We start from the raw sequence: 22,238 nt of genomic DNA, 5'->3' as shown, positions 1-22,238 counted from the left end.
GTTCATGATATTAACAGCACAAGTTGATAATGTGCATGTGATCAGATGTTCTGGAGCACAAGGTTGTGATGTGATGTGTGTGATGTGTGTTATGTGTAGGCTTTGCTAAAAAGATATGTTTTAATATGCACTTAAACTGGGAGAGTGTATCTGAACCCCGAACACTGTCAGGAAGACTATTCCAGAGTTTAGGAGCTAAATGTGAAAATGCTCTACCGCCTTTAGTGGACTTTGCTATTCTAGGAACTACTAGAAGCCCAGAGTTTTGAGATCTCAGGGAGCGTGACGGATTGTAGCGTGTTAAGAGACTGGATAGATACATGGGAGCCAAACCATTTAGTGCTTTATAAGTGAGTAGCAGTAGTTTGTAGTCTATTCGAAACTTAATAGGAAGCCAATGTAGGGACGATAAGATTGGGGTTATATGATCGTATTTTCTTGACCTAGTAAGAACTCTTGCTGCGGCATTCTGAACTAACTGAAGCTTGTTTATTAATGATGCAGGACATCCACCTAGTAATGCATTACAGTAGTCTATTCTAGAGGTCATAAACGCATGGACGAGCTTCTCTGCATCAGATATAGATAACATATTTCTTTGCTTAGAAATATTTCTAAGGTGAAAGAAGGCTGTTTTTGTAACTTGATTGATGTGATTTTTAAAAGATAAGTTGCTGTCTAAAATAACTCCCAGGTCTTTTACCGTTGAACTAGTAGTTACAGAACAACCGTCTAAATGCAGGCTGAGATGCTGGAGCTTCTGTGTACTATTTTTTGGGCCGATGAGCAAAATCTCCGTTTTATCAGGATTTAATAGCAGAAAGTTATGGGTCATCCAATCTCTTATTTCTTCAACACACTCAGTTATGCGAGCTAATTGAGCTGTAGCGCCTGGTTTGGATGAAATATATAGCTGGGTATCATCAGCATAACAATGGAAGCTAATTCCATGCCTTCTAATAATATTTCCTAATGGAAGCATGTATATTGTAAAAAGCAGGGGTCCCAGAACTGACCCTTGTGGCACGCCATAATTTACTAGCATTATCCTGGATAGCTCTCCATTTAAATCTACGAAATGGTAACGATTGGACAGGTAGGATTTAAACCAGCTTAATGCCTGTCCCTGAATACCGATGTAATTCTGTAAGCGATCGAGGAGAAGATCATGATCTATAGTGTCGAACGCAGCACTAAGATCTAGTAAAACTAATAGGGAGATGTAGCCTTGGTCTGAAGCTAAAAACAGGTCGTTAGTGATTTTAACTAGAGCAGTTTCTGTGCTATGATGGGGCCTAAAACCTGACTGAAACTCTTCAAAGATATTGTTCTCCTGCAAGTGGTTACATAGCTGGGCAGCGACAATCTTTTCTAAAATCTTAGACATAAATGGGAGATTTGAAATTGGTCTGTAATTCGATAGCGTGTTTGGATCCAGATTAGGTTTTTTAATGAGGGGCTTAATAACTGCTAACTTGAGGGATTTAGGGACATGACCTAACGATAGTGAGGAGTTAATAATATTTAAAAGAGGCTCACCAGCTGTATATAACACTTCCTTCAGTAGTTTAGTGGGAATTGGATCTAACTGACATGTTGTTGATTTAGCTTTCATAATAGCATCATACAGCTCTTCCTGTCCTATACATGTAAAACAGTGTAGTTGTGGGGTTGTAAGTACGATTGTGTCGGGAGATGCTGTCAGAGGTTGAACTGCCACAATTGTTTTTCGAATGTTATCTATTTTTTCAGTGAAGAAATTCATAAAGTCTTCACTACTAAACTGTGATGGAACACATTTTTCAGATCCCTGATTTGTTGTTAATTTAGCGACTGTACTGAAAAGGAACCTGGGATTGTTTTTGTTATTTTCTATGAGTTTGCTCAGGTGTTTAGCTCTAGCAGCTTTTAGCGAGACATGTGTCCCTTATGGCCAGCAACCTCTCAGTCTCATTGCTTTATTGTGTTTCTGGCAGGTAGCCTTCAAATCTTGCTAATTTATCCAATCAATGGTCTGTCGCCCATGGTCTTTAGCAGGAGCACAGGCTCCTATACAGTTTTCCAAAGTTAAATTGTAAGGTTAAAGCAAGGAAGGCCTGACACAGCATGTCTTATACACAGACACCATCAATAATGCAGAGATGAGTGCACAAAACAAGGAACAAATTCAATTATCCCTATTTTACTTGGAATGAATTGTCACCGGTACAAATTGAAATCTTTGACTATGTCTGTGTCTTTTTTTTATTCATTTTACACATCACTGAGAAGGGCAACTTGACTTATTGGAATTTCAAGTCAATATGTCATGTCACATAAATAAGTATAGCAATGCCAAATGTCTGTCACACATCTCATTAGGAGTTCCTGCTGATGCATTGTATCTGCCTGAATTTCTGACTTTGGGATCAGTTTAAATCTTTGTGAATTTAGACCCTCGTATCTACTTAACGCTTGCAGGCAAATAGAGTCAGAGGAACACTGTGTCTTCGATAGCCTTCGGCAAAACCGACTCTGGCTCTCCTGACACTGGCAACAAGGCTACATATTCTAATCTTCATGCACTTTTTGTTCTGCTGTAGCTTTGGGGAAGAAAATTGAGCTGGAATGCAAACACAAGGATAATCATGCTTCCATTAAGAGGAGGTTAATTATTCAGAAGCAACTAATCTGAAAGGCAGATGTTTTTGTTTCCCTCCGTGTGCAGTTTTGTTGTCAACCAGACCACACATTTGGCGCTTCGTTTCTTACAGAAACAAGTTGATGAATGAAGCACAGACCGTCTTTTTAAACCGTGCGTCACGACCTTATCAGTACAGCACCTGCTTCCCATTTGTATTACACAATCTCTATCTGAGAACAGTTCAAGGTCAGAAGTCAGAAACTTTATCGTCAGGTTACAGTGTTAGCAGAGGTGCAGCAATCAAACACAGGGTCAAGAGCACGAGGCTCTTTTGGTATCAGTTCATGAAACTGGTAATAGCAGCCAAGCAAGGCCGAAACTGTGGCATAAAAATGCAATGAATGGCCTTTTTCCAAAATGTTACTTCTACTGATATATGATATGAGATGATATCATTACCCTGAGACAAGATGAATATGTTGTTTAATTTAACACACTAAGTTCACTACAATTTAATATTGTTCAAACTCAGGCTTCTCTGTTTCCTCAGGACAGCTGGCCCGAAGAAGTGAGCAGCACACATTGAAAAGACGTCATATGCAGCCGGTTCTAAACACGAGCACAGAGGGAGTTGTAAAGATCCTAATTTGCCTTAAGGTGATTGCAGCAACGAATGCATGAAAATCCCCTCAGAGCAAGAGGCCATTACTGCAGAGGCACGAAATGGAAAGAACCATTAGACCTTTACGGTGACTCACAAAAGCCATGAGGTGATGAAAAGCTCAGTGCTAATAAGGAGTGCAAGCTCTTTGTCAAGGATCGCACAAATGCTCATAACAACAAGCTGTGCGACTGCAGGCCTCACATCGTTAGCAAATCTCTGTTGCTGAGGTCTCTGAGCTTAAATATCAGTTAGGGATATTACAGGCCTCCAACGATTGACGTAACACAAATGTTTTGACCAGAAAGGATTCTCGACTAAAGTAAATTGCAGGTCCAGAGTCGTAAAGACCTTAAAAAACCATGCAATTATTCACGAAATTAGCCAATCAGCCATTTATATAGCACCAGCAAAACAACTTCAGAATGGTGAAAAGTGATTTAGTGACAGGGTAGTTGGTGTCAAAAAAGCATTTTCCAGAAATTGCTGATGTCTTTGTTTTTTGAGATTGTTGCATGAAAACCCGTCAATGCTTTGCTGATGAAGGAGGTCAGAGGAGAATAGCCAGATTGGTTCAAGCTGACAGGTCTTTACAACCACGATGAGTAGAAAAGTATTTCACAACATGAAACATCAAAAAATTCACATGGGAGGACTATAATCTAAAATTTAACCTTTTCCAATTTTTAGCTGACCAGTGTTCTGACCCAATGTAGCATCAGCTTCCATGGTAGTCAGTGATTTGACTGAATGCAGCTGGAACAAGCTGCATTTCATTTTAAATTTCACATACAGTATACAGCCTCCTCATTCAGTGTCTAAAGCTGTACCTTTAAGTACAGGAATCTGGGACTGTGGTAGATACAATGTAATGGATGTATTCAGTACATTAGGATGTGATTGTTAATTTTGGAATTATCTCCACCTTTTACAAAACCCATGAATGTGCATTGTCAAAAAAACGAAAAAATGCATGGTTTTTTTTTTTTTTTTTTGGGCAACCAACATGATGGACAAGCAGAGATGATTTTTCTGTCATTTTGTCTTTACCGAGTAGATGTTGATAGTCCACATTTGAATTTTTTTTTTCCTTTTTTGAAATTGACAGCACAGCTGCTGGACTTTCTCCTCCAATCTTTGGCCCATCAGAAAGTTGGTGATGGACGTTCCAGTCTGCTATACACACTAATTAAATGCTATTCAAACAGACCGTTTCATCTACAAAGTAAATTAATATGCATCCAGTTTATGAAAAAGATGTGACTGCATATCCCCCAACATCCCTCCTACCAATTATTTAAATAGCCCTCCTACACACCACACACTGGAGCTGCAAGCACATGTGGCTTTCAAGGATTCAGTCAAGCAAGACCTAAACTGTGGCATAAAATGCAAAACGTTGTCTTTTTCCAAAACTTTACTCCGTTAGATCTATGATATCATTATCTTGAGACAAGATGAATATATTGTTTAATTCAGCTCTCTCAGTACACCAATTCAATCCAAAATTCTAGAAGAGTTCTGAGGCGTCTCAGGGTTTTATTAACTGTATTAAACAGCTGGGAGGTTTGTGAGTTTAAGGAATAGCAAGGTAAATCATATTCATGTAAAATACATCATAAAAAAACAGAATCTTATAGATTATAACACACAAGATGTACACGAACCTTACCACTCACCAGGTAACATGGCAATGATTATAAAGTGTGTGTTTGTGTCAGATGGCCAAGAACATGTGCCATATCCAGCACGGTTCCACTGTGCTCTGCAGGAGAGACAAGCAGAGCACAATTCCGTGATCTCAATGCAGCGTTACAGATGAACTACTCTCTGCCTCTCCAAAAAAAAAAAAAAAAAAAAGGCCCTAATTACGTACACGGTAATTGAAGTGGTATTTGCTATACAGATATTCAGCGACATCTGCTGGTCAAATGTCAATGCAACATACAGTAACGTTCTTCTCATTGGCTTTTAAGAAATAATAAAAAAAGTGTTTTATTTTTTTTTAATAAATGCATTTTTACAGTCTAAAACCAGCAGGACATGCACTGCTGTTAAAATCTGAGGCAAACAAAAACAAAAAATAAATACAAAGAAAGGAAGAAGCTATGCTAAATAAAAGCTTTTATTGTACTTCATTTTATGACAATTTGTCTCAAACTCCAGAGGGCGATGGTTCTCCTTCATAGCCAAACACATTCATAGAGCACTATTAAACAGCTTCTAACATTTCACTAGTAACTTGCAATAATCGACAGAGAAAAGAATATCGCTGCTGAAAGATAATTCATTCCTGTGTGCTAACAAATAACACCATAAAAACTAAATAACTCTCAAATTCTCTAAAGCGTCAAACAAAAAGTAACATACAAGTAACTGTGTTTAATTTAAGGCAAGGTAAAAGTAACAGAAAAATGCAACAAGCCCTTTGATGTGAGTGTTGTGCAGCAGCTTAACCTGGAGCTTGAGACATGCTTCATCACATTATATATACTTATATATATATATATATATATATTTTTTTTTTATCTTAAAAACTCAATAAGACCTTAACATGGGCAAGTACACATATCATACCAAGCAATGCTCAAAAAGATGGCTTTTTTCCTTCTCTTCTGGAAAAAAAAATGCATTTCCAAAAAATTACAGAAAAAAGCAGCAACAAAAACAAACAATACCTGTACAATTCTATAAAATTGTTTTTACATTAGTTACAAAAACTAATACTTCATTTAGCATTCCTTCATATTCATTGGAAAAAAAAAAACAGTGACCTATTGCTGGTGCATGACAATATAACAGCTTAGAATAATACTATATGGTATAGTGTAAATGATAAAAATAAAGAGAAGGCTGTACAGAAAAATATGAAACAAACACGTCACGGTGCTTCTTGTAGCCAAGAGCCAGCAGGCTCCAGAGCACAACTGAGGTCATCTTTACCAACTCCATACTGAATAAAAGGGTAGAGGCTGTGCTCACTTAGATGACACACAGGCCCTAAAACTGCACAAAGGTCTGCTTTTCATTAGCATTTTCTTCAAGACGTGTCATTTATTTTAGAGATTCTGTAGCAAGCAGGTTAAGATCCCTGGAGTAATTCCTTCATCATGTGGCCTTCATCATTGTGTTTATGCGCATTTAAAACGGCTTGTTGCAAAAATAAACCTAAAAAACTGCTGTGTTTACTTGGGGGGAACAAAAGACCCAAAGGCCATCGACTAATGGTTATAGTGCTGAAGATCAATACACTGTCTCATGCTGACTCGGGAGTTCAGACCAAGAAAAGTAAACTTACAGCTTATTAATGCGGGGAGCTTTAATTCAACGTCGCAGTGCTTGCTATCTCGTCAAGAGATCACACTAAAACAAAAGCCTCTTCTTAGCTGTAAAATTGCCTGTAGTGTTGCGTATTCTGTTCGGCACTGATCCCAAAGGACCCTGCAAACCCATCTCATGTAGAGCAATACGTGAGTGCTGGATATTTCCTTCGATAAAATAGCTGCTATTTGCCAAAGGTGGTGTTAAAAACATCTGGACAGTGAATGGAATATAAATTGACGTTATGACGTACAAAATAAATGGCGCAGCTTCGGGACTGCAGAAGAATAAAGGCAAATGAGCACCTTGACAACCATAAAAGTCTTTGGGGAGGGAAAAAAAAAACCCAAATCCGAACCCGAGCAGTGACATTTAAAACAAGCATGCAAGGTGGAAAAGGAGGCCACATTAGCCCCTCTACTATGCATGGTGTATAGAGGTGGCGAAAAACCATTCAACACTGCAGTAACTATACACACTAAGCACTCTGGAAAAAGAATAAGAAGCAGCAGTCTCTGTAAAAGTAGCTGCTTGTTTCAAGAAACATACGTTTTTGTCAGCAGAAGGTGAAGCCTTGGGCGGATGAGAACATTCTCATTGTTCCTCGGAGTCAGCTCATTAGTGTTTTAAAAAGGTGTTTGTAAGCTTTAAGGCAGGAACATAAGAATAAAAAGATGGTAGATTTCAAACATATCTGTGGCCAGACATGTGGCATGATTAAAAAAAATAAAAACATACACAACAGTAAATGAACAAAAATCCCCCCCCCTGTATGGCTGCCTTCAGAGCTTCTCGCTCTCAGACCCAGCCACTGGTGAGCTTGTAGAACATTTCCTCATCAAGAGACTCGTTCTGGTCCTTGGCCCTCGTGGACAGGAAAATGTAGCCACCGATGAACTCGTGCACCACCTTACAGTCCACCTCGGCACAGGTGAACGACAGACTGGGCTCGTCAGCAAACTCCACGGTCACCTACAGATGAAAATGAGAGCAAAATAAAGAAACATTCCAGCATCTTTTTCCCCAATCTAACCCGTATCCGTTGCCCAAAAATACAGTATATACAATAATCACAGTGCAGTGAATAATGTAGAAGGTCTGCATAAAGCGGTTTTAAGTCTGTTATGAGAGTGATTTAGGAATCTATGCATCACAAATAAAACAGAACTTTGTTGGGAGCCATAAAAAAAAGAAGACAGGATTGACACATTTTGAACCACCCTCTGGAGGGCGCCCTAGGCAATTCCATATATACATATATATTTTGTCTGGTTCATCATTCCCCATATTTATCTCATCCTAAGGTTTATTTTTTATTGCTTTTATTTAAGAGACAGCTGCCCTTAAATAAAGTTATTTAATAGTGTTTATTTACAAGATCAAATTGTGGATTGAAACCGGAGTTTCAAATAAGAAAACCACTTTACCATCTTGATCTCCCAGTTGACGTTCCACTGCTTCATGTTGCTGAAGCGCCAGGTCTTAATGGCGTCTCTGGTGCTGGCGTCTATGCGGATCAATCTGTTGTAGGTGATGCCAATCAATTCCTCTCGTTTACTGCCTTGGAACCTTGAAAAGACATTTGAAAAATAACACTCGTTTACCATTGACATTAATTAACACACAACATAGATGCTGACCACATTTACATGCTTTGAGTCTGACTTGTACATTTATTTATTTATTTATTCATTTATTTTTATTATAACAGAATGGAATGATAAAAAATAATAATTTGTAAAATGGGTGTGCCTGTTTTGCCTGACTCACAAAACATTTGCAGGAACCAGAGTTTGAAGACTTGTAAAAATGATTAACAAGATTATGCACAACACACTCACTTGGCCAAGAAGTGAGTGATCCCAAACTCTGGCAGTGATTGCCAGGCCTGAATGAAACGCATTTTGGCTTCGATGAGACTCATCTGAGCCACATTTTGATGGGCCTCTAGGATGCGAGCAGAGATCTGCAAACAAATGCAAAAACACGTTTAACACTGCTACTCAGCATGTCACCACCCACCCAACATGCGCACACACACACCAACACCAAGGAATAGGTGATGTCACAAATCTTCATGCTATTACAAATGGTTACCAAACAGGAAGTGAATGCAGTAAAGAGTGAGAGTTGATGAAGCAGAAAAGGCTCTCCTCCCCAGTGAGAGAGCTCAGTGGTGGGGTTCACTTACACCTAACCACAGTAAAGTGATGCATCAGACACATGACTAACCAAATCACTGCAGAACAACATTCACGCCTAGTGAATAGGTTAAAGTACTATTAGTTCCCATTTCAGGCTTTCTCTAGTTCTGACACCACCACCATTTAGTCTCCAAACATGTTCACATTGGGTTAGTATGGAAATGTAAAAGAAATCCAAGTAGTTAACAGAGAAGATTAGGCAACACAGATTTAAAGTAGGGCCCAATTTAAATATCAGTACACCAATTTAATTAGCATATATTAACATTTTTGAATATCCAAACATGCTGTATCACTCGCTTTCATTTAATGAGATTTGTAAAGTTTACTTTATGGGTAAATACTTTGCAGTTAGGTACATTGCTTACTTTCTTAAGACAGATATTCACATGAAATCGATGTAGGCACGTTTGTATAATAATAAATTATTAAAAATACTGCACCCACACTAAGTGCAAAAATGAAGGAGAGGGGAGATAAAAAAAAAAGAAAAAAAAAAATCTCCCTCCACCTCCTGGATTTTGTGGTATTTAATGGTTTACAGAATATATTTATCCATTTAAACACAGCTCAGCCATTTCAAATGTTTATGCACCAACATCCATAAATTATGTACTTCCAAGATGTTTGTCACAAGACCACAATAAATGGTCATACAAGTGTGGTCTGTGGACATTTTTACAGCTTCTTTATTTTAACTTGAATATATTGCATCATAACTCATATTCATAGTCATACAAGAGCACATTGTGAACAAATAACCGAGCAATATATTCTAATGCACATGCAATTTCTACTGACTTGCTTTTCCTACAGAGAATAATACACTCATTGTGTTTGTATTTTTGTTGTCACACGTATTAGCAGTAGGGAGTCTGTATATACACATGCAGCCTAAAGCTACATTAACTGCATATATTATTCATATTGCTTCGATCGTTTCATCATATGTTGCTGTCTGTAAACCTTTTTTATTTTTTTTATTCGTTTTTGTTTAAATTATTCAGGCCCTAATTTAAACCACACAATTTCCCTACTTCACCACCAAATTAGTAAAAACAAAAAAGAGAACAACAAAGTAAGGAATGAAATCACTGCAAGCAACTGACTTACCAGGTCCCTGATATAGCCTGGCTGAGAAGGTCAGGGGCAGGAGAAGAGCAAAAGAAGGGAAAAAAGAAAAAGAATGTAAAAATAAATAAGCAAACAAATGAACAATAATAGCAAGTGAGAAAGTAGCAAACAAGCAGACAAGTTTAAAACGGAACAGACAGGCTTTTATCCATAAGAATGTCAAAGAAATAGATAAAAAAAATAATAAAAACGCAAAAAACAAATGTTAGCGGGCGAAGCTCATGCAGCGGCTACATACACAAGAAAAAAGGTGGTGTGTAAATAGCAGCGAACACGCTTATTAAGAAATATACCATAGATGAAAAGAGATTGCATAAAACAGCACAATTTCATATTTGTACTTAATATTGATCAATGTGTGAGTAAACTTTAGATTAATACTACAAACAAAACAGTCAATGCCTAAACCGCTAATACATACTACCAATTAGCTACATATCCTATATAGACAAAAAACTAAACACAAGGCACGAGAGAATATTACTGACAGATACTGTACATTTCCACAAGAGGGTGCTACACCCCAAACTAAATCCTAGCCAACTCAAAACGCCCTTCTTTGTGCATTGGATTAACAGGTAATGTGTTGGAAAACACTCAAACACGATATAAATAAAAGCAAACAGTAAATCATGGCATTAAAGTGCTTAAAGCATGAAATGCTCCAATTAGCCGAAGAAATGTAAGGAAATAGCTTGCTTGTTGGTGGAAAAAAGGCTGATGTAGAGATGGAGAAAAAAAAAGCTTTGCATCTTCTACACAGCTGAGAGCGCTGGTTTTGTTTGTCCTAAGCCACATTCACAGGCAGCTCTCATTTCCTGCTGCTTTCCCGCCTGTTTTGCCCGTCCCCACCCCCCTCAGTTCTAAACACAGACTCGGGATCAGATGGCTTGGAGCTTTGATGTAGTGACGACAGGGTGGAGAGCAGCTGGGGAGGGATAGTCATATTACAAGCCACTACCCCTTCAAACATTGCAATCTCTGGATTTAAGCCAGAACCACTGCCCCTTACTAACACAACACACTCAGGCCCTAGTGGCCTCACTCACTCCCATCTAATTTCCAACCTTCTTCCTGTTTCCGGGTCGAGGGGAAAAAAACAATGCAAATACACTTCAAACAATAACACTGTACACTTAAAAGTTATTCCATTCAATGCTGCGCTAAGCTCAAATGCAGGGTTTTGGAAGTTTCCACACTTGTATTAAACTGCATCGGTGCACATCCTCCCTTTTAATAAGGCATTTCCTGCCATTTCCTGTGCTGCCAATTTACAGCCTTCTCAGCATGATGCCGAGAAGCTGGCCAATCAGAGTACACATCACACTACGTCTGGGTTCTTACCATTCCCTGCACACTTCTGACTCATCATTTAAAGCAGCTACACCTCCTCATTCAAACACCCCCTCCCACCATCTAATCACTTACACACTGTTCACATTCCAGCAGGCCAGCAGATCAGCCAAAACAGACCAACATGTGCAATGCTACAGTTTAATGGCTTGCACATGTACATACTATGTAAAAGTTTCCACTATATAATTCAGTGACAATAAATATGGATTATTAATTCTTCATTCACTTGAATCATTCTCTAGTTCACTTCTGTACATGAGAAGAATGGTCAAATATATACAGTGAGGAAAATAAGTATTTGAACACCCAGCTATTTTGCAATTTCTCCCACTTAGAAATCATGGAGGGGTCTGAAATTGTCATTGTAGGTGCATGTCCACTGTGAGAAAAAATCCAGAAATCACAATATATGATTTTTAAACTATTTATTTGTATGATACAGCTGCAAATAAGTATTTGAACACCTGTCTATCAGCTAGAATTCTGACCCTCAAAGACCTGATAGTCTGCCTTTAAAATGTCCACCTCCACTACATTTATTATCCTAAATTAGATGCACCTGTTTGAGGTCGTTAGCTGCATAAAGACACCTGTCCACCCCATACAATCAGTAAGAACCCAACTACTAACATGGCCAAGACCAAAGAGCTGTCCAAAGACACTAGAGACAAAATTGTACACCTCCACAAGGCTGGAAAGGGCTACGGGGAAATTGCCAAGCAGCTTGGTGAAAAAAGGTCCACTGTTGGAGCAATCATTAGAAAATGGAAGAAGCTAAACATGACTGTCAATCTCCCTCGGACTGGGGCTCCATGCAAGATCTCACCTCCTGGGGTCTCAAAGATCCTAAGGAAGGTGAGAAATCAGCCCAGAACTACACGGGAGGAGCTGGTCAATGACCTGAAAAGAGCTGGGACCACCGTTTCCAAGGTTACTGTTGGTAATACACTCAGACGTCATGGTTTGAAATCATGCATGGCACGGAAGGTTCCCCTGCTTAAACCAGCACATATCCAGGCACGTCTTAAGTTTACCAATGACCATTTGGATGATCCAGAGGAGTCATGGGAGAAAGTCATGTGGTCAGATGAAACCAAAATAGAACTTTTGGGTCATAATTCCACTCAACGTGTTTGGAGGAAGAAGAATGATGAGTACCATCCCAAGAACACCATCCCTACTGTGAAGCATGGGGGTGGTAGCATTATGCTTTGGGGGTGTTTTTCTGCACATGGGACAGGGCGACTGCACTGTATTAAGGAGATGATGACCGCCGCCATGTATTGCGAGATTTTGGGTAACAACCTCCTTCCCTCAGTTAGAGCATTGAAGATGGGTCAAGGCTGGGTCTTCCAACATGACAATGACCTGAAGCACACAGCCAGGATAACCAAGGAGTGGCTCTTTAAGAAGCATATCAAGGTTCTGGCATGGCCTAGCCAGTCTCCAGACCTAAACCCAAAAGAGAATCTTTAGAGGGAGCTCAAACTCCGTGTTTCTCAGCGACAGGCCAGAAACCTGACTGATCTAGAGAAGATCTGTGTGGAGGAGTGGGCCAAAATCCCTCCTGCAGTGTGTGCAAACCTGGTGAAAAACTACAGGAAATGTTTGACCTCTGTAATTTCAAACAAAGGCTACTGTATCAAATATTAACATTGACTTTCTCAGGTGTTCAAATACTTATTTGCAGCTGTATCATACAAATAAATAGTTAAAAAATCATATATTGTTATTTCTGGATTTTTTTTTTTTAGATTATGTCTCTCACAGTGGACATGCACCTACGATGACAATTTCAGACCCCTCCATGATTTCTAAGTGGGAGAACTTGCAAAATAGCAGGGTGTTCAAATACTTATTTTCCTCACTGTATATATATTTTTTTTTTCTTTTGCTTAAACAACTCCACATTAATACTAAACTTTAATCAGACATGTACTACATGCTCTACATAAAGGGAAAGGAAAGACTGACATATGATAGTCAGCTGATCACACAATTTTGGCCATATGGTGCATTATTGAAGCCCTGAATGTTTGTATTAAACTCCTCAGTCTGACGTAGCGAGATATTCTGGACGTTCCCAATTCAGGAACACTCCTCTAACAAGGTCCTGTCATATGATTGTTAACTTGCTCATATCCCACCCTCTGGGAAATAAATAGTGTGGGGGATGAAGCACACAGCCTAAAATACACTTATGTTTGCATCTAATAGGCTCTGACTGTAGAGCAAAAGCAACAGAGGGCATAGAGATTCTTAAGAGCATTTCATTGGACTAAAATAACCAACATGCAAATGTCATAAAAAATATAATTTTCCTACAGATTAACTCTCTTTTACAGAGAGTTAGAGTTACAGTATATATTTACTGTCATATTGGTGTTTTTAAAAAAATACATTGAAACTATATATTTTTTTCTGGGGCACTTTAACATGATTTCACATTAAAGCAATGCAGCATCCAACTGTTGTTGATTGGGTTGATCTATGTAAAAGCCTCACTCAGATTACTTCCTCCTTCAGCACAGGCTTTCATCTCATCTCACTACTACTCAGCATCATGAATAGTAGACATAACAATTGTACAAATTCTGCCCAAACTTTTAAAATCTTCCATTTTGTCAGGCAACAAATAAAAAGAAGTGAGGACTACCACATGCAGTTGTTAACTTGCTTCCTATTGTTTTTTTATTTTATTTTATTTTATTTTATGCATGTTCAGCTTTAGCGGCACACAAATTTTATTGAAGGCCGTGGTTTCATTGTGCTGCAATATATGATGAGGGAAGAGGTGTGCTGTAGATAAGTGGAGCAGATACTTGCATTCCACTGAAGAACAGTCTGATACCAAGATGCCATTTGAGAGAATTCACACCCTGTACACTAGTAAGCATAGCATAATTCAACTCCTCTTCTTTTCATGCCTTTTCCCCAGTTACACACCACTCTTTATCTCCATTTCCTTTTTATCTGCATATTACGTTCTGTGCAAGATTTACTTCAGTTCCAAATTCCAATTACGTTTATTATTCTTAATATTTTGGACTCAAGAGCATAAACCTCCTGCTGCTCACCAGGAAACCATGTGCATTTCTTTGACTGTTTTTAGGAGCAGCTACAGGTTCTGATCACCTTATCTTGAGTTACCTGCTTGTTCTTGTACTTCTTCAAATATCGTGGTGAGACAAGACACTCAGGGTTGATATCTGTTGTGATTGGTTCAATAATCTGAGGATCTGGGTTCATGTGCTGCATCTTTAAGAAGGACAGAATGTTCTGAACCTCTAGGTTATAAGAGCTATCTGCCATTGTCTTCCCTTTGGAGGCGAGACGACAGGCAGCCATCCACTGTGCATACTGCTTCTCCTAAACAAGAGCAAAAAAAAAAAAAGAAAAGGTATATTCATAAAAGCATGAGATAAATTTAATGAATGTTTATTCAGTTGTTACTAAAATGTGAGGAAATTTGCTTACACTTTCACAACGGAGCCAGATCTCATTCATGCCATCTGCTACTGGGATTAACAACTTGATGTTAAATTTCTGACCAGAAATATTTACATCTGGGGTAACCTCACAGCCTTAAAAAGACACAAAAGTATTCAACTTCAGCTTCTAGGTCAACGATTTATATTAAAAAACTAAACCCAAAATAGTCTTTACCTCTCAGGTTCATTTGATGGGCAGGTATGCCATGGGCCTCCTCGCGGCTCTTGTAGCAGGAGATTGTGATGTCCTTGAATGTGCACCAATACTGCTTGGGTCCTTTCAGTGTAAGTTTCTTTGGCCTGAGAAATTTAGCAAATGTATGAAGAACAGAAAAAACGTGTGAGGAATTAAAGCAGACGTAAGCAAAAATAATATAGTAAGACGTGTGTGTGTGTGTGTGTAAAAAAAAAAAAAAAAAAAATATTTATTTTACGTATATACTGTATTTGCATACATTTTCATTGTTTACTTTTTTTTAGTTCTCTGCAGTTCTACAGCAGTTTCCAAGCCTTATTAAAACAAACCACTCTGCATAAGAGAACATAATATTTGTACATAACATTCAAGCTCATACATTATAAAAAAAAAAATAATACTAATTAAAAAATACTACTACTACTAATAATAATAATAATAATAATAATAAAAAAAAAAAAAAACATACACTGGGGAACACAAAGAGTTGTACAATGTTTAACTCACTTAAAGACTTTCACATAATCAGCCAGTTCAGGGATGGATGTAATGTCACCCTGGGAATGAATATGGAACACAGACACGTCTGATGAAGGGTTCATTTTATTGTTGGTCAAAAAACACATGTATTCAAACACATATGTATGTATTGTAAATGTACATAGAAACTCAGAACACAGCAGTAAAGACATCAGGACTGTGTTTGTTTGTCTCAGTGAGTGATTCAATTATTGAGTGATTGAGTGAGTGAGTGAAATTACCAATGTGTTAGAGGTCTTTCCTCCCTCAAGGGTGATCTCGAGGTCAGACAGTGCAGCGTCCACTTCATCCACCTCCTTCTCGCTGTTGTTCATGTGATTGTCTGAAGACATGATGGACAGCTTGTTGATATGATACTGAGGGGAAAAATAAAAAGATAAAAATATTTTTTTTTTAAAATTACTGAATGTTAAATCATTAAGTTTCTTCTACAGTACAAGCAGATCATCCAGCCTAGAAAATCTAATATTCCATATTAATTATTTTCCACACTGCACCCATTACTGCGCATGTGTACTCTATTCTTTATGAGTCATGAGGCTATGTGGAAAACGACAATGGAGACTCGTCCCTAAATACAACTTGCTGACAAATGGTATTTGTACAATCAAACAGCTGCCTTCACTCACACTTGCATGCAAACAAGCAGATGGCCTGAAAGGACAGACACATTTTCAGACAGATTTAAAGACCTTGAAATGAGTGGGTCCTGCTACTCTCAGACACTGTGATAATTCAAGATGAAAGCAGTTAGCAGCTCCCACCAAAACTTCTCAGAGATCATCTTCAGCCAGTATGTAACCCAATCCCAACAGTGACCAGCCATCCGAACGCAGCTCTGACGTAGAGGCAGTGTGGACTAATTTAAACTTACCACAGCCAATATCTGCAGGGCAGGAAACACTAGACCCCAGATACAACTCAATAAACTCCATGCTGAAATATTAACACCTCTTAAGCACGGCTGCTGAAGATGGATAAATGTTAGACCGGGTGGTCCTACAACCCATTCAGTGGGCACCCACTCTATATATATATATACACACATAGGGTGAAGACAGTTTGGCGTCCTCGAGTCTTGTCACCCAGCTTTAATGATGGTCTGAAATAGCTGTGCCCCCTGAGGCTTCTAAAGGGGGCATTAGGCTCATATCACACCTAGAACTTTTAAATTCCTCCCCAAGTCTCCTTGTTACATCCTGGGTCAAATTTCCTCGGCGTATTTTCTTACTGCAGCTTAAAAGCTTAAGCATTCATTTGCAAGCTAAATGAGCATTTAACAGCATTCTGTCTGGTCCAACTGATCACAACTGAAATGCTGATATGCAAATATATATACAGACCTACACAAATGCACCAACTGTCACTTTGAGCAAAGGCTCATTCATTTAAATGTAAATTTACATCCAGATGTACAAACACCTCAAGGCTGTCCATGCTTTTAAACTTGACAAATATCTTGTGAGACGTAAAGAATACAAGCTCCACCTACAAAGAAAGATTGGAAAAGCTAAGCCTAAGCACTGCTTATGCACCAAAGAGAAGCTGTAACAGCAAACACACATCTGTGGACAGCATTTAACCCTAGCCAACAACAGGCACACAGCCTAGTCAATCCATTAACAGTGCAGAAGAGCAGGCAGCTCAACATAAACACTGCACACACTCACTCATCACTGGCTTACTAAGCAATCTCGCTGCCTAATAAGGGCTTAGAAATACACCTCCCACCCTTTGGAATCCATACGCACATATGCATGCATGCACGCACACACGAACACACACACAAGCTTTCACTCTTATTTACCTGGAGGGCCGCAAACATCATCATCTCTTCCTCAGTACACTCGATTTCCTCCAGCAGGATGGCCCATTTGGCCTGCTCGTATAGCTGGTTAACCCGGATGGCATCATACTGTGGGGTGCAAGAGACAGCACAGCTTGTTCATCCCAGCTGAGCAAACAGGACAAGTCTGAAAACCACTTCCTCAATTTCACACCCACTGTGCCAGCTGCAACAACTACCTGACTGCTAACAGTTCAGCAAAGTGAACAAGGTGTTAATACTGTCTAATAAAAACACTTACAGTTTCCAGCATAACTGATTACTTTCTAATCAACACAATACGGTTAATAATCTAAACATTCAAAAGAGCAATGTCCTTTATAACGAAAAACTAATCATCTAGCAGACTTGTGCTGAACTACTATACCGCAGTGTAGAATCAAATAATAAACTCTAACCTTGGGGTTGAGATCAAAAAAGCTATGATATTTGAACCGCAAAAGAAGAACTTCATTCTCTTTAACATCCTGCTCCATTAGAGACCTGGAGGAGTCCAGCCACCTTCAGAACATACATAAAAAAAGCTATATTACAACCTGATTATTACTAATCAACAAACTACAATTATTAGAACCATGTTTCCAGACTTACCCCTGATTTATTTTGGCCTTATCGAGGAGGGAGGGTGGTTTGTAGAGCTTAGCTAGTATATCAGGTGAGGAAATTGGCTGACTCACAGCGAGGATGCTGGGGTTACCCTCGGACAACGGACTGTCCCCAAACCAGGCTGAGGTGGGGGAAAGTGGGCTGCCGTCACGAGAGTCATAGGTGGGGGTCATGGTCTTGCTGTAGAGGCCAGGACTCGAATAAATACTGCCTGAAATAAAGAATATGCAATCAGAGGTTTGCTTTCAATTTCAACTGTCCTTTTAGCTCTTCGTACATACGCTATACAATACATAAACTCTATAAATGATAGCCCAAGACTATTGCACAACTGTATAATATAACTGCGTTATTAATGCCCTCTGGTAGTAGAACACAAAACGACTTAATGCAATAAACAAGTAAAAATACTGTTCACACACAATCACTGATGTGACGCCTTAAATGGATGGCAACCTTAAGCAATAAGACAACATGCTGATGCACATTAATACACACTCTTGAACACATTGGGTGCAAAACACAGCAAGCAGCACAACCAGAAGCATGAGGGGTTCTGGAGCTCAGGCTGTGACAGCCAGCATGGCTTACAACACGGTGGGAGGAAAATGCTAAATACGAATTGTGCTAATGGGCTGTGAAGCTGTAAAATCATTATTCCAAGCCTTATATACGTTGATACATTTCTAGTATATAATTACAACAAATGTTCTCATTATTTTCAGAGGTTTCAGACACAATTTTCCTCAACCACATCAATCAATAAGAGTTCAGAAAACTTGAATGGACAATTTGCAGTTTTATAACCCTTCTTCTTCTGGATATAAAACCCACATATGCATGACTACAAAAATAAATTGCAAAGTGACCACATTTACACACATTATATTGCAATCCTTGCGAGGACGATCACCGCAAAACTGTACAAACTTTATTCAGAGACAAAATTCTGGTTCCTAATTTATATAGAATAAATTATATTTAATGTGGTTATCAGATGAATATAAGCATTAAAATGTTCAGACCAATTGTGACTACTCATTTAATACTATCGACATGTAGAGTTTGCATTAAAGAAATGTTTTATTTATTCCCAGCTTCCCCCCCCACCTAAAGCATCATTGGGTTGTTCATCACAAACAGATGACAAACAGGACCAAAACTAAATGGGTCAACCTACCAAACATGCATGTAAATGTGGTCAGGGCCACCCATTACAAACTACACATTTGCGGCACATTTTATACATTTACTTTACAGCTTAAATGAAAAGGCAGGTCGTAGCCCTTGACTTAGAGACAGGCACGTCAAGCCACCAGCATAGCAGCGTGAAGCCACAGTGATCCACCAGGGCAGGAAATGGCTTGTGGAAGGGCGGCGGGGGGGGGGGGGGGGGTCATGAGAAAAGAGGGAGATCCAAAGGAGCAGTGCACCCATAAGCCTTTGGGGAGAACTTGTGGAGGTTCTCATAAACTCACAAGAAGGTCACACAAGGGTTTTCCGCTCCCTAAAGGAATGCTAAACTCGCAAAGAAAGCTGATAAGAACAGCAGCTCTGCTGGAGAGAGCAGTAGGTCAGTGTGTTTATTTTACCCAGTTTACAGTTTGGAGAGAGAGTCAACATGGTCTGGCTCTAAGAATGTTTACATCCTTTATCCTCATCACACACACTGAGATAAAATGGGATTTGTTTGCAAATGAATAGATATACGCAATATATAGGGGTCCAGATCTTGTACTGCATACCAGCTGGTAAATATTGTGTTAGCAAATCCGACCAAGCTGCATAAAATGCCCCTTTGAATCAAACAAAGAACTAAAATGATCAAATATGCAAGCTAATCCGTAGCCTCATCTGCTTTCTTCACAGTCACTCCTTGTCCTGACCTCACAGATCAGGTCAGTCAGGGAAATGAACTCTCAGGGAATATTAAGGGGTTTGTTTGTTTGTGAGGGTTGGGGGTCAAAACAAAAACCACTGTGAGAATTGCAATTTTTTTTAATGGACATTTTCAATTTCTCAATCATCTGAGATCCAGCAGAACCAAGCTGGGACCTCCCCATCTTACTAACTGGCGGGCGTTGGCTCGAGTGCTTTGAGACGTGGAAAAAGCAGTGCATAGAGGCACAGAGAAACAGTCTTACCTTTTACAGGTCCGATGTATATGACCTCAGAGGCTAAAGTGGAGGGATAAGGAAAAGCAAAGAAAATAAAAGATTGGAGAGATTATAGAGATTAACAGATAGGGAAAAAGAAAAAAAGTTAAAGAACATGGAGAAAGAGAACAGCCCACTGATGGAAACCAGTCTCAAATGTCAGAATGTGACTCACTTTGGCCTTGTCTGGGTCACCAGGAAGGGCAAAGATGCGGGATGAATATATTTTACCCAGTGCTAGTCACCCTCTTTGGTTAATGAGTCAGTTCGAGGAGTACATCAATCAGACAATGTCCCTGGTAAAACGTCGTCATTTTTACCAAACCACTCAGCTCTGAGGTCGTGCTCCACTCCCAGATTCCTCCACCCGAGCTAAGTAAACCCTTGCAGAATTACATACCTCTGTTTTGCAGAGGTTACTCTTTACATTAAGCACACAATCTAGAAGGAAGCCCCACAATTTACACATCAACACCTAAGTGTAGGAGAAAAAGAGGGTAAGCTAATCTTCGTCCTGATTGATGATGAGAGCCCACTCCATCTGATTGCATCGCAGTAATTCTTATCTGCTCAAGCCCTTCCCGATGGGTGGTAAACAAATGTGAACTTGTTTCCTGTTGTGGAAATTACAAGCGCTCGGTTCTCAGAAAGAGTTTTTGTAGAGCGAAACATGGAGATCTCATACACACCATGCAGGATCCCTGCTCAATTCTAATACGGGTCAGTCCTGGGTTAAATGCTAAAAATGAAAGGACAAGGGCAGGATTGACAGTGAAGGCCTGAGCTCAGAAACAGTAACCGTGCACACTGGGCTTCTGTGACCCCTCTGCTTCACATCCTAGGCCTGCAGGCTGTATCTATGTGGGTGATGGCTGTTCTGGGGACCTGGGTGGAGCATGGGAGGGACAATGAGCTCCATTCATGAATTCTTGGCAACAACCCTGTCTAGAGATAGTAGCCTGCTATGGTGCCTCTTAAAGTATGTTTACTTCAATGCTGTGGGGCATTGCTTCATGGCTGCCGAGTCTGTTTCAAAATGGCACTGTGACCAAATATGTGGGGAATCTAAAGTATTTGGTCACAACAGCCAAAAAGACCATGCATTATGATTGCAAATCAAATGCTTGTTCCATACCCACATGTTCTTCTGCGAGCATATGCTGAAAATAATCTGCCTTTTGTTTCCCTGCAGTTTAACCACCCACTAAAAACATATTTTCCTATATATGTAATATGTTCTATATTACACACTAAGCCAAAACAAATCTAGTTTGGCCAAACCATAAATACAGCCTATGACTCTGCTGACGTGGAGCAGAATGTATAACATTTCAGGGAATTACCATTAAAATCTTCAGAGCTGGGCTAAAAATGTGAAAGAATTATAAAGTTCTTAGTATGACAAAGAACAGGAGTTAAATACATGACTATATCGTAAACATGAACAAAGACCCATTATAGGCTAATAATATAGGGAATATAGGGTAATATTTCTAAGCTCTAAAACAGCTTTAGTTGAACTTTTTCACCAATATCTAGTTACAACTGCCTAATATTTAAAATTATGTTTAAGCCTGTTAGAAGTCAAACATCCTTTAGGCATGGAGTTCTACCAGACTGACATTATAGCTACAGAAGATTGTGTGTGAAAATGCCATGGATTAGCACACACTGTGTAGACGCATACAGTTGCCTCTGTGGAAATCTGAAACTGTATGACCCGAGTGAGATGGAGCAAGTCAGCAAGAGAAAGAGAGAGAGAGAGAGAGCACAGGCAGATGTACCTGATCCTGGAGTAAGCAGTGGGCCTTCCAGCTCCAGAGCCTCCTCTTCATACTCCTCCAGCTTTTTCTTCTTCTTTTTGGGGTCACGGGGCTTGCGCAACAGGGACAGCTCCTCAGGGTGGCGGATATCTGCAAGACAAAAGGGATTATTTGAATTTTACATCACAATAAACTAAACATTCATTCTGCAACATAAACTGTGTAATTCGTGTTTATTGATAGCACACTGGTCAAATGTAGATTTACAAAATGCTTAGCACACTGTTACAGGGAAACATTTGAAAAGACATATCTGCAAGATCAATAAAAAACAAATGATA

The 22,238-nt window shown here is 39.3% G+C and overlaps 1 protein-coding gene across 4 annotated transcripts in view; it reads right to left on the bottom strand.

Moving 5' to 3' along the window:
• Positions 1-5,391: 5,391 nt before the first annotated feature.
• Positions 5,392-22,238, bottom strand: part of fermt2 (FERM domain containing kindlin 2) — a 35,965-nt gene continuing 19,118 nt past the window's right edge. The window contains exons 4-17 of one of the 4 annotated variants that reach the window (XM_083543877.1): positions 21,919-22,047; positions 20,123-20,155; positions 17,964-18,189; positions 17,771-17,873; positions 17,334-17,441; positions 15,748-15,882; positions 15,494-15,543; positions 14,966-15,090; positions 14,777-14,883; positions 14,450-14,668; positions 9,923-9,943; positions 8,447-8,571; positions 8,033-8,174; positions 5,392-7,577 (exon numbers count right to left, since the gene is read on the bottom strand). In XM_083543877.1, the coding sequence (XP_083400003.1) occupies positions 7,404-7,577; positions 8,033-8,174; positions 8,447-8,571; positions 9,923-9,943; positions 14,450-14,668; positions 14,777-14,883; positions 14,966-15,090; positions 15,494-15,543; positions 15,748-15,882; positions 17,334-17,441; positions 17,771-17,873; positions 17,964-18,189; positions 20,123-20,155; positions 21,919-22,047 (1,697 nt within the window). In that variant the 3' untranslated portion in view covers positions 5,392-7,403. The remainder of the gene's footprint in view (positions 7,578-8,032; positions 8,175-8,446; positions 8,572-9,922; positions 9,944-14,449; positions 14,669-14,776; positions 14,884-14,965; positions 15,091-15,493; positions 15,544-15,747; positions 15,883-17,333; positions 17,442-17,770; positions 17,874-17,963; positions 18,190-20,122; positions 20,156-21,918; positions 22,048-22,238) is intronic. The other 3 variants (XM_083543878.1, XM_083543879.1, XM_083543880.1) reach the window with 3 other exon arrangements.

The sequence above is a fragment of the Silurus aristotelis genome, assembly GCF_946808225.1.
Source record: "Silurus aristotelis genome assembly, chromosome: 6".
In the NCBI taxonomy this organism is placed as follows: Eukaryota; Metazoa; Chordata; class Actinopteri; order Siluriformes; family Siluridae; genus Silurus; species Silurus aristotelis.
Note: the sequence above shows the minus strand (reverse complement) of the source record. Positions and strands in the feature narration are given on the sequence as shown.